The 13,046-nt window shown below is 45.8% G+C and overlaps 1 protein-coding gene across 9 annotated transcripts in view; it reads left to right on the top strand.

Annotated features, from left to right (window-relative positions):
- ACIN1 (apoptotic chromatin condensation inducer 1) overlaps positions 1 to 13,046 on the top strand; it is a 34,397-nt gene that overhangs the window by 18,477 nt on the left and 2,874 nt on the right. For 4 of the 9 annotated variants that reach the window (XM_036448745.2, XM_036448743.2, XM_036448739.2 and 1 more), the window contains 6 exons: positions 6,367 to 6,508; positions 9,891 to 9,933; positions 10,789 to 10,922; positions 11,020 to 11,172; positions 11,898 to 12,039; positions 12,779 to 12,924. In XM_036448745.2, coding sequence (XP_036304638.1) covers positions 6,367 to 6,508; positions 9,891 to 9,933; positions 10,789 to 10,922; positions 11,020 to 11,172; positions 11,898 to 12,039; positions 12,779 to 12,924 — 760 coding nt within the window. Of the gene's footprint in view, positions 1 to 4,465; positions 4,624 to 4,857; positions 4,921 to 6,366; positions 6,509 to 9,890; positions 9,934 to 10,788; positions 10,923 to 11,019; positions 11,173 to 11,897; positions 12,040 to 12,778; positions 12,925 to 13,046 lie in introns of those variants that run through there. The other 5 variants (XM_036448746.2, XM_036448740.2, XM_036448741.2 and 2 more) reach the window with 5 other exon arrangements.

The following is a 13,046-nucleotide window of genomic DNA, read 5'->3' as shown; positions in this document are numbered from 1 at the left end:
TAGACATCAGGAATCTGGTACTGCTTTGGTGAATGTCCTATATAGACAGTTGACCTAAAGTTTTCCCATGATTGTTTCTATGTAATTTTAACACTATACTATCAGTATGATTTTTTTCCTTTATGTAAAAGTCTTTTTCTGAGAACTTTAGACTGTTTTTTACTTCTGATTTTGGAGGGTGGTTGGCAGGTGATATGATTTTATCATCTCATTTTTTAATGATTTTAATAATTTTATACTCTTTATAGCTTTTACCTTGGCACTACCTTTGTTACTGTCCATTACACATTCTTGCCTCTGCTGCCATCTTGTGGGCATTACTTTGTTTTTTTGAAAGCCAAAGTTCATTCTACTTTGAAAAGTTTTTGTTATTCCTTTTGGGATGAGTACATTCTCCTTTGGAAAGGGTTTTTCTTCTAGGACCATAAAGTGAAAACTCAGCGGATTCTGGAAAGTGTTCAGGATTTCCCCAGCTACACATCGATGAGGAAATGGGGTGACATCTTCCCTTTCATGTCCATCAAGCAGTGATAATACTTGCCTCCCCATCCCCATCCCATGGGGGTACAACATGGCCTTTGCATAATGACAGTTTGGAAGTAGGTGTGGACAACTTGCTACTGAGTAGGCATGAGAAACTGCCTCCAATGCAGTTTCTCACTTACTTGAGAAGCAAGTAATTTTCTAAAAAGCTCTTTGCTTGCCCTAAAATTCTGTGGGTCTGTGAGGTTCTTTCTGGCAACAGAACAGTGCTTTATGCTATTTTGAAGCACCTTTATTTCTGGATTTTCACATGGAGTCCAGGGCAAATTAGGCTTGGAGTCATATACAGTTTTTCTCCCCAGTGAAAGGTGGCTTTGGTCTTCATTTAATGACTAAGGTAATCTAATCTACATGATTCTGACAAGATGATAGACAGTGGCACTTTGAGCAAATACTGTGATTGTCCATTGTTGCCTAGGCCAGGTTCAGTGGACAGTCTCTAGATTAGAAATGCCTGTGAGTTTACTACACACATTCCTCTTGAAATGGTCTAGTCAGCAACCTAAGGAAAAGACATGCCACAGGCCTACACCCATAGGCTATTCTGAGAGGTCCCGGTACAACGAATTCACAACACTCCTGGGCTCTCACACCCCCTCCCCCTCCCCAGTTCTAGTGTTTAGCTAGTGACCTTGGGAACCCTGGCCACTTTTAAAAGTGGGATCAACGGTATTAAATGGAAAAGACCTTTTGTGGCTTAACCTTGGTTTTCCTTCATCCTAAGAAATCACATGACTTTAATAAAAACAGCATAGGGCCTATTGATTCAGAAAAGTGTTTAAAAAAAAATTAGACTGTACTTCAAGGACCTCTCACCACTTGAAAGAGATTGCCTAATTTTTTTTTGCCGTGGTTGGCTAAATACATTCTGATTCTGATTGTGCCCTGAGGAATTCTAGATTTAGAATTTTATCTTTTTCATTGCTTGGAGCAGGAATCTGTGAGCCTCAATTCTATTTAACTTGAGCCCTATTCCAAAATACAGCCTTCTGTCTGCTAAGGATATAACAAAAATGTCCTCATAAAACAGAAAATAAGGATATTCTCTTTATTTAAAAAAAAAAAAAATAGAGGGGGGGAGAAAAGGGGAGGAACTTTATGGGAGCAGTTGTAGATTCAAACCTGAAATTTTCTGAAGACTGCTTTTCTGTATATACAAACTTTGCAAGAGAAATGTAGGCTTTTTGCCTGAATAGGAGGAAGGAAATGGTCCTTTAAGCCAATATGACACCGTAATTAAATAGTACTCCCCAGGGAGGACCTACAGTACCATTATGCCAAATGATGCATAATAAAAAAGTAGAATTTATTGTCATCAGTAGAATTTGTTCACTGAGAAATTGGTATCTAAGGACATATTCCCCCAAAACCATACTGTCCTTGTTATCTTGGAACTAGTATGCTCCTGAGAGCGTTCTGTATTAAAATCTCAGTGCCTGGTGGTAGTCAATTTCTACTATTTTTTATTCAGTTTCACATCACCTCATGAATTTTCTACAAAAACTAAACTTCAAACATACGCTTATAAAATTTTCTTTTCCATTAGCCTCTCTGAATTTTATTCATATTTATTTGTTAACTGTAGTGTGATGTTGTTAGCCTCCAAGTAGTAATATCCTTTTCTTCTGGGTTACAAATGCTGTTTAATTATGGGTAGATAACCCCAACCCTAACCCCATGCAATTTCACATATATTTCAAAGATTTTGGAAACATTTGTGTAAGAACTAAAATAAGTGGGAAGTCAGAGACTTCAAGGAAAAGCTGGGTGGGGCTCTGACACACAGCTAACAAGGCTTTTGGATTGGTCTTGCAAGTAAATTGAGTTCCCTTTTGGATTGGTCTTGCAAGTAAATTTCAAGAATTCTTCTTATAAAGCCTTGGGAAGTTTTGGATCCTACAAAATTGATTATGGGGCAGTATTACAAACTTGCTGTGCCTTAAAAAGCCCAAGGATAACATGATAAAATTCTTATTTTTATTTTTTTTTAAAAAGGTGAAATTTCCAGTAAAGAATTTTTTCTCTCTCTAAGGATTCTACTTCTGGAGATGCAAATTGGCAGTTGAAAGTATTTTAGGACAGTTGATGGACAGGGAGTATTTATTTGAGGATTTTTAAAGGTAACATTATTTGTGGGAATTCTAGCCAAAGAAATGTTTTAAAAGGAAAACTTACAGTTGAGCAAGCACTTATTTAAAGTGTCCACTTGGTACCCACAATGACAACCTAATTCAGAAGTATTTACTGAGCATTTCTTTGTGGTAGGTAGGCCTTGGGCTAGGGATCAAGGGCTGTAGTCTCTGGCCCTGAGGAACCCTGCAGGATGGAGTGAGGGGCAAGTAAACCAGCAGTTACAGAGTGATGAGGATATTGCTGAAAATCTGTCAGCCCAATTACTGAAAGCCTTTGTATGAGAGATAGAGAAGTCTACTCTTTGAGGAAATAAACATTTTTAAAAAGCTCTATAGGTGACATCAAATGAGATAATGGCCTATTAATCAGACATGTATTTATGCACATTCTTTACCTGACTAGGGGTGTTGTTCAAGCCAGACCCTTAAGTGTGAACTGTTATACTGTTCCATGAGATATGTATTGTTATTATTCCCACTTTACAGTTTAAGAATGAAATGTACAGAAAGGGTTAGAAACTTGCCCATATCACACAACTTGTATGGGCCCTAGCCAATTTGACTCCAGAGCTCCTCCTAATCTTACTGAGGAGACAGGGAACTTTTACAATAATGTATAAAATAAACTGCATGACCTATTTAGCGTGTAGGATTAAGATTTTAAGCAGCAGGGAGAAAATTTTATTCTTACCTAAAAGCTCTGGTATTGCAAATGAGATAAACACTAAGCTTTTGGTTAAGTACTCAGAAGTGCTAAACCTCTGCTGCTACTAAGATACAAAAGGAGCCCCTTTGTAGTCCACAAATGATGATATTGAGCATCTACTGAATGCTTTATGAATAATGAGAGTCAGCTTCCCGTTTCACATTTAGGCTGGTGAAGATGCCCATAATTTTTGCTTAGTTCCCAGTCACTCTCTGCCCAGCAGAACACCCCCACCGGTGTAACAGCGCTCTCATTTCAGTTTCTTACCACTTCAGAGCCCTCACCTTGGAGCCCTGACTCCAAGAATTGCCTTCATGCTTCAGCTATCCAAGGTCCTCTTGCCCTGTTTATCCTTTTCTGTCTCCAGTGGACCCTGGGGCAGGGTGACCTTATTAAAGACTCTATGAAACAAAGTTGTCTGTCATATCTTCAGAGACACCTTTCCCTCCCCCACCCCCACACCACCTACCCCCTCACTGGTAATCCGAAAGAGAACTAACTCTGTTTATCCACTTCCAACATCCACGGGAGAAGGACAGGTTGGAGTGTAACATAATGTTTGGGTGAGCGGCCAGTTACTGTAGTGATTGGTTAGCACTAATTCTCATCCCACCTCCCTACCTTGACCTGATCTAGTTTCGAGGTTTCATGTCTGGTTTCTTGAAGAGAGGGAGGTGGGCACATAAAAAAAAAATTGCTTGTGACCCTCCATTCTGTGTCTCTTTCCACTTTGACATTGTTATCTGCCCTCTAATCGTTTTTCTCACTCCCAGCTCTGCAGTTTTCCTTGCTTCTATTCTCTGGAATCTTCCAGGCAAGCAGCTGTAACTTTGTATGTCCTCTCCACCCAGCCCCCTCCCCGCCCCCTGGGAAGACTGGGAGAGAGCACCCTTTCCCCGCGGGCTCAGGCCTCGTAGCTGCTGTAACCCGAGAAAAGAGGGAAAAGGGCCAGGCCCACTGAGCCAGCTGTGAGCCCGGTGGCCGGCCTGCCAGAGGCTAAGAGCCGAGCTCACTGAGCGCCGCCTCCCCTCCCCTCCTCCCTCCCCTCCTCCCTCCCCTCCCCTGCGGCAGCGGCCCTCCCTCCGCACACGGGCTGCTGGGTAAGTGGCAAGATGGCTGCCCTGCATGTCTCCGGCTGATCGCCGCTCTCCGCTAATACAATAGAGCCAGCCGCTACCAGCAGCCTGGCCGCCGCCGCCGCCTCCTCCAGAGAGACCAGTGCGGCCGAACTCGGGGTTTGCCGTGAGGACTTAACGCTTATCTCTTAAAATCCAGATCTATTTTAACCTCCCTCCCCACCACCACCACCTCCCCTTCCATTTACCATTTTTTTGGATCCCCAGTTGCTCCATCTCGATTTTCTCTCTCTGGATCGGGTGGCTGGGGAGGAGGTGGTGGGATCTTGGGACAAGAAAGGTGTTTTGTTTTAATTTTTTAGGATTTTTTGTTTGGTTTTTGTTATTTCTTCCATTCCAGAAAGGGATAAACAGCACTTCCAGGGGGAGGAAAAAAAATCATGTTATCAGAAAGCAAAGAAGGGTGAGAGCTTCACATTTCCATGTATCCTCTTTCCCCACTGACCTAGCCCACTTCGGCTTCCTTCTCTGCCCCGTGGCTTTCATTCCGCCTTTCGTTTTGGTTTGTTTTCAGTCATTCTGCTTTCCCCCTTTGTCCTTCCTGCCTGGTTTCTAATTGGCCCCACTTGTCCTCTCTCTGGAGGAAATAGGTATTTTTTGGATAAGCCTTTTCTTTAGATTTAGGGAGTTGAATCTTGTGTTTCTGCGGGGGCCTGTTAGCTGGGGGCATAGTCCCGAGTTTCCCCTCCCCCCTTCCTGTGCATCCCTCCCTGCTTGCTCTGAGAAGCTGTTCTGACCTCTGAGTGTCAGTCAGCCTGTCGGGAATGCTGGATTTCCTGGTGGTGATTATCAGCCTGGGGAGGTTTGGTTTCCCTTTTGAGACTCAGGCCCCTGATCATCTCAATTTGATTTTTTTTTTAACCCCAGTGTATGGGTGATAGTGGGGATGAGATTGGAGGTAGAAGTTAGGGGTGAAGACAGAAAAAGAAGAGAGGAAAATAGTTTATCTGAAGTGAGTCTCTAGTGTTCATTGCCTTAAATGAGAGAGAACCTGTGTGATTGGGGGAAAGTGGAAGTGGATTCTGCATTTGTGGGGGCAAAATGCATGAAGTGGGGGAGGGTGTGTCCTGGCTGGGAGGCTGCTCTCTTTATCTCTTGGAAGTTGGAATGAGGGAGTGGGAGAAACTGGGCGAAAGCAGAAAGTAAGAACAATTCCTACACCTCTGAGCAGGTAAAAGTGGCCTGATTTCTCCTCTGAGCTTTCATACTCTCCAGCAGTTTCACCTTTTCCTTTTGGGTGAGCGAGGGTTCTCGCTGAAGCTTGAACCCTCACCACCCCTAACTTCCCTACAGCCCCCACCCCTACCATCTCTCCATTTTTGGTGTCTCCAGATCCTATGAGTCTGTAGGTCTTTACTTATTAAGCAGTAGATTAAATACAAGATTGGGATCATTTGCCACAGCCGTGGTCATTCTCCCAAGAATCGGGAGAATGACCACGGCTGTGGCTCTCAAACCCACTTAGTTAGTTTGCAATTTTGTAAAATACAGGTGCCTGTGACTAGGGGACAGAGAGGCCACAAGGTTGTAGACAAATCACAGTCACTTTTGAGGGACTGGGGGCTGTTTGCCTTCAGGTAAGAGTACTCTGATTAATTACCTAAGAACAGTTGGCCCAACAAATAACAGCTTTATCCCATCTGGGGTTGCTCTGGTCCATGCACTTCCTCAAGGAAAACTTTCCCACTTTTCTTGAAGGGGGTGTCTCTTGTCTGGTGTGAAAAGCAGCTCTCCCAGCCCATCCAAGAGATGAGGCATGGAGGTTTCCTGATCCCAACCTGACATTTTGTTCTCTCTTCCCCTTGGTTCTTTCCTGCCCTTCTCTCCCAACCTCCCCCCATACTGTCAGTGAGGAGAAGGAGGAAGTGACCATGGATACAAATGAGAACAGAACAGAAAATGAGGTGCCAGAGCCCCCCATGCCTGTTGCAGACCAAGTCAGCAATGATGACCGCCCAGAGGGCAGTGCTGAAGATGAGGAGAAGAAAGAGGTAAATCTTCAAGCTGCCCATTGGTGGGAGGGGAGGAGTGGGCCTGGGGGAAGGAGTGGACCACCTGGTGATCCCTCGTCCACAGGTGGATAGCTAAAGGGGAGAAGCAGAGACTGCCATCTGAGTAGGGCCAAGGGAGAGTTCGCTGGTTTAGCAAAGGAGACCCCTTGTGATGCGGACAGGGCTCATTATTTCCCCTTTCCTTGATGGGGAACTAATGCAGTCCAGACCCCGGAAGTTTGTAATAATGGGAAAGTCGGTTAATGGCCCTTTATCTAACACCTGGCCTCAGCTTTCCCTGCCACCTTCCCCAGCTTTTCCCTGTGGGAACTCCTTTAGCTTTCCCTCCTTTTAAAAAGTCTGTTACAGCTAAACGCCATCTAGTGGGCTTTGTGGTTCTCAGCTGACCCGCCATGCTGAGGAATTTGTTTGTCATCTGCCCCCCAGTGGTCTCATTGCAGAGATGGAGCCATTTAGAACCCACACCTGGCCTTCCCCACTTCTGTGACCCCTCTGCCTCCTTTTTTGTCATATATATTATCCTGCATCCAATTCAGGGGCCTCCTCCCATCAGAGCCAGCGAAGTCCACCTGGCTCTTAAAGTAACAGAAAGAATTAGCTGGGTTTGGGAATGGGGTAACAGGGTGGGAGGGACTGTTGTGTGTGTAGCCTTTCTTTGGTGTGTGTTGCGGGGGGTGGGGCCGGTGAAAGTGATTTGATGTGCAGAATATTATTTATTACAAGGTCCTTCTTAAAACTTTGTCCAAGTACCTCATGTACGATAATCCGCCCGTAAAATATAACCCTGCCCAACTGGCCAATCGCTGATGCCGCCTCTTCCTCTGGACCCACCCGCTGCTACTGAGCTGCCCAATCAGAGCCGAGTCTGCTGTCCAGGTGTCTTGGCCAGAGGGGGGCATGTATATGGGATGCTGTGATGGGCCCCTTTTGCCTCCCTGCCTTGCTTACATCAGGGGGCCAAGAAGAGCACTGTTCTGGAGAGACTTGTATTAAGAAAGCAAAAAGCATTTGGAAAGGGGTGGACTTGCACCATCTCCCTATTTGGGACACCCCAAGAAGAGCTTGTGTCAGTGCTGGGGCGCCTGCCCACATGGCCTTTCTCTTTTGAGGACTGGGTTACCTCCTTTGCTGCAGACTGTTGGGATCCCCGTCTAGGGCACCAAGACCTCCTACAGTCGATGTTTGTGATCACAGTGCCATGCTGTGAGACACCGAGTGGGGCTCTCGGCTTAAGCTGTGACGACTAGGAACCCTGCTGAGAAGTCTAGGGTCTGAGCCCAGGGATTTAATGCTGATGACAGCCCAGCCAAGTATCATCACTTGCTCATCAGATGGACTTCCCTCTGGTCCCTGTTGTCCATGATAAAGGGCAGCAGGTTGGTTGCTCCGACTTCTCCATCCCTGGAGGCAGGAGCTCATCCATCCACCTGACTGGAGCCACTGTCTCACCTGGAGTCCCTGAGAAGATGCCACACACAACTCTCAGAAGAAAAGCATTCTCACCTCGATGCTGAATGCGTGCCAGGTCCTGGGGCTGTCATCTTCTACCCCCAGGCTGCCTTCATCAGAGGTTCCATGATCCCACTCGGTGAGAGGACCCCCTCCCCAGTTACAGGCAGAGGAGAAAGGGACTCTGGAGTCATCACCTGGATTCCAAGTTTTGGGTGGTGGTATTGCTGCAGCTTGCCACTGGTGGACATAGGGTCCTGCCTGCCTCGCGATAAAGGCCAGGACCATTCCTGCTTCTCGCAGGCCATCTCATCAGGGACTGCAAAATGTGCCCCTACAGAGCTGGGACTGATGTCTCTGCCCCTTTTCCCCCTGTACCCCTCGCTGAGCCGGCTACCACCAGTGAACTATATTGACATCATGGAAACTGGGCAGCGTCCCCCCACACGTTTCCCTCCCGCCCCCCCTGCGCCCCTGGGAGGACTCTGGCATTGCCGTGCTGACTACCACGCCGTGCGCCCACCTTTTTTGCCAACCCAACCCCCCACCAATTGCACAGCGCCTAGCAGGGAGGGCTCATTCTGATTGGACCGGCGGTTGACTAGATACAGTACACAGTGAGGTGCGATTGGCTGAACTGAAGATCCCAGGTGTGAGATGGTACCTGGAACATTTGTCATATTCCTAGTTTATTTTCCTCTTTATTTTCTTCTTCTTTTTTATTTTATGTTTTATTTTAATTTTTTCTTTTTCTGATTTCTTTATTGGGTTTATTTGTTTATTTATTTGGTTCATGTTTTTCCTGTTTTAATTAAGACTTCTTCTTCTCACTAACTTACCCATCAAGAGCAGACTGGCTAGGGGTCAGGCTGGTCCTTAACGGAGACCAGGGAGACTTGGTTAGACTACACAGATGGGGTTGTGGGGGGTGGGGGTGAAAGGGGATTTTATCAAGAGGGTACTTCCCTGCCCTTAAGAAGGGGGGTAGTTCTTAGTTTTTCCAGAAATAAGCCTTAAGTCTAAAAATGCTCTATTCCCCTTTTCTCTCTCTCTCCCTTTTTTTGTTCTGTCCATAGTCTTTCTCCCACTGAGTGTTTGGGACAGAAAATTATTTGAAATCAACTTTGGAGGTTTCTGGTCCTTGGCAGAGCCCCTAAGGCTTACGCCCTGTTCAGAAGGAAACAGGCAGGCTTGACTGGAGTTGCACAGTGCTTAGGAAGTTTGAGTGAGACTGCTGGGGACAGCCTGGCCTTCAGAGAAACCTTCCTTTACCAAAGACAGCTTCTTTCCGGGCGCTTTTCTCAGGGGCCTCATTTCCAGTGGGTCCAGCGCTGCCCTTCTCCACAGTGTGTGGTCGGGGTCTGGACAGTCTTAACGACTCAAAGCCACTGTGAGTGGATGTCAGACTGGACATTGAGAAAAGGAGGATGGTTAGTTACCTTGTTAAAGTTGCCATCCCAGAGTTGGTTTCCCTATGTTTTCCCCAAGTTAGCAAGGAAGACCAAGGAGGCCAGATGACCCAGTTCTGGGCACAGCCTGGGCTTGGTGTCCCCTTACCCCATAGACACAGTGGAAAAGGACATGACCAACAACTTGGAAGGGCTGGGAGGCTACTGAAATCCTCTTTCAGCTTATTTCTGGTTAAGCTATTGTAATACATAGGTGTGGTATGAGCTAGAGGATTTTTCCCTGCTATGATGTTTGGTTTTATTTTTTTCTCTATTTCTCTAACTTGCATTGATTCTGCTTCGTTTTTGCCGTTTGCTGCTTCTGTTTTGGTCTCTTGTCTGTCTCTGTGTCTCTCTCTCTGTGTCTTTGAAGCTTAAGCTAAGACTGCCCCATTTAACCTCTTTCCCCCCTCTCTGTGGGGTGTGTCTCTTTCTCTTTTTTTCCCCTTTTCTTCTCTATACAGAGTTCGCTGCCTAAATCATTCAAGAGGAAGATCTCCGTTGTCTGTAAGTCTAGCCCCAAATCCCTGATAAAGGCCAAGAATAGCATAAAAACCAGAGTTCACAGAGAAATAAATTCCCATTCTCTCTCAACGGCATTCTTGGGTCACCCACACCTGCCTCATGATCTCCACACAGCAAATCTGCATCTCTTTGGCATATGTGGGGTTCTATTTTGAAACTCAAAACAGACAATCCTTGTCATTTTTCCCCAGTCACGTTTCTCAACTCTAGTGAGGTAGACTGAAATGTCTCACCGTTTCTTATTTAGTCCTACATGTATTTAGTCTTTCAGGTGTCTGAATTCTCAAAACCAGGAGTGGGTTTGAGGGGATCCTATGTAGTGCTTACCAGTTTATGCCTTATTCTAAGAGAGTTTCTGAGGAAAAGAGAGTGCCCCACACTTCAAACAGTAACATTTTTAACATGTTCCCAAATGAGGAACTCTAAATTGACAGAAGTGTAATAGATCTTTATAACTTACATATCAATCTGTATCGTGAAAATTAACCTAAAGCATAATCAGATCACATCATGATCTTAGATTTTAATATTATGGTTTTGTTTTTGTTTTTTCTACATTACCATATCCTCCTCAATCTTCCCTAGAACTTTAGATATTTCTACCACTAAAAATTCAAACTGGTTGCTCTTCTTGTTGCCTTCAGAGATGAGTAGCTTTCGTTTGTCAGGAAGTGACTCCAGACCTTTTATTTTGAAGCATGGTTTCCCCAGTCCCCAGATATAAGTTCCTTAGGTTACCCTTTTACTAAAATGCCAATTGAAGGCTATCTGGGTGTTGTGTGAACCAGTAGAGGCCCTGAGACCAGCTAACTTTTGGGTCCTGTTTCTTGGGAACAGCAGCTGCCAAGGGGGTGCCAGGTGGAAACAGTGACACAGAGGGGGGCCAGCCTTGTCGGAAGCGGCGTTGGGGAGCCAGCACGGCCACCACACAGAAGAAACCCTCCATCAGTATCACCACCGAGTCGCTCAAGGTGAGGTGGGAGGAGCCAGGGAAGGGAGGATGAGACACATTGAGGTGGGAGTAGACATGGGCCCAGTGTAACGGGGTGGGGGGTATCTGTGTCCCAGAGCCTCATCCCCGACATCAAACCCCTGGCGGGGCAGGAGGCTGTTGTGGATCTTCATGCTGATGACTCCCGAATCTCTGAGGATGAAACCGATCGCAACGGTGACGATGGGACCCATGACAAAGGGCTGAAAATATGCCGGACTGTTACTCAGGTGAGGCTCCTTCACCCGGGGTTGAGGGCGGGATTAGTGGAGGCAGAGCAGGCAACCAAGGAGCTATGTTGGGATCTGCAGAGAGTTGGGTTAATTGGTCCTTTTAGGAATCCGTGGACTACTAAATCCAATCTGTTGCCTGTAATAAAGTTTTATTAGAACACAGTCGCACCAGTTCACATACTCTTGTCTGTGACTGCTCTGTGTTATAAATAAAGTCAGTTGAATAGTTGCAACAGAAACCGTATGGGTTGCAAAGCCTAAAAATATTTACTGCCGTACCCTATACAGAAGAAAATCTATGGACCTCCTGGCTAAGTTTTCCTCGTGACAGAGCTGAGGCATTAACAATCCCAAGATGTAGTGGAGGTGAACTTAATGATGGAAACTTCCCCTAGTGCCGTGGTCGGCAAACTGCAGCTCGCGAGCCACATACGGCTCTTTGGCCCTTTGATGTGGCTTTTCCACATAATACCACGGCCTGGGCAAGTCTATTTTGAAGAAGTGGCGTTAGAAGAAGTTTAAGTTTAAAAAATTTGGGTCTCAAAAGACATTTCAGTCATCGTACTGTTGATTTTTGGGTCTGTGGACTAAAGAGTTTGCCGACCACTGTCCTAGTTTAAGACATATGTTGGGTTAACTGTACGGCCCGCTCTCACAGGAAACCAGAGCCTGAAAAGAATATGCTAGTATTTAAGAATCCCTCTGCATCTGGTTCTCTCTAGGTGGTACCTGCAGAGGGCCAGGAGAATGGGCAGAGGGAAGAAGAAGAAGAAGAAAAAGAGCCTGAAGCAGAGCCCCCTGTACCTCCCCAGGTTTCAGTAGAGGTGGCCTTGCCTCCACCTGTGGAGCATGAAGTAAAGAAAGGTGGGTGAACCACCAACAGGGAAACAGTGCACTCCCCGAATCCCCAGAGCACTTTACTTGGACTTTTAATGTTTTCCAGCTTTATATGGTATTTTATTTATCTGTCTTTCTCTGTCCCTCCTAAGTTATTAAGCTACTTGAGGGCTAGTTTTGACTCTGTATAATCTTTGAATCCCCTTAATGAGATTAGCCTAGACAATACCTGGCACATTATAGGTGCTCAACACATTTATTTATTTATTATTTTTTTTTAATATATTTTATTAATTTTGTACAGAGAGGAAGGGAGAGAGATAGAGAGTTAGAAACATCGATGAGAGAGAGTCATCGATCAGCTGCCTCTTGCACACCCCCTACTGGGGATATGCCCGCAACCAAGGTACATGCCCTTGACCGGAATCGAACCCGGGACCCTTCAGTCCCCAAGCCGACGCTCTATCCATTGAGCCAAACCGGTCCCGGCAGTGCTCAACACATTTAGATGCAAGAGTAACTGCTGAGTCGGGAAAAGTCCTGTTGCCCTGGTCCTTGTGGCTCAGGTGGTTGAGTGTTGTCCCATGTACCAAAAGGTGGGCACATGCCTGGTTTGCAGGCTTGATCCCCAGGAGGGGACATGCAGGAGGCAGCCAATTGATATTTATCACATCTAGGTTTCTCGCTCTCCCTCTCCCTTCCTCTCAAAAAAAAAATAAACTCATGTTGTTCCCTACTGAAAACCATTTGTGTGCTCTATTTGTAGTGACTTTAGGAGATACTTTAACACGACGTTCCATTAGCCAGCAGAAGTCTGGAGTTTCCATTACAATTGATGATCCAGTCCGAACTGCTCAAGTGCCCTCCCCACCCCGGGGAAAGATCAGTAACATCGTGCACATCTCCAATTTGGTAAGTTATTTTTCCCACAGTGCAGCCTTGTTGGGTTTGCGCTTTGGACTCCTACTTCTCAGGGTCAACTCCTAAAGAGACAGATTGAGCAAGTTACTTAACCCCACAATCTGTCTTTTCAT

This window comes from Pipistrellus kuhlii, unplaced genomic scaffold (assembly GCF_014108245.1).
Source record: "Pipistrellus kuhlii isolate mPipKuh1 unplaced genomic scaffold, mPipKuh1.p scaffold_m20_p_1, whole genome shotgun sequence".
In the NCBI taxonomy this organism is placed as follows: Eukaryota; Metazoa; Chordata; class Mammalia; order Chiroptera; family Vespertilionidae; genus Pipistrellus; species Pipistrellus kuhlii.
The sequence above is the reverse complement of the archived record's forward strand: the minus strand, read 5'-3'. Positions and strand labels throughout refer to the sequence as shown.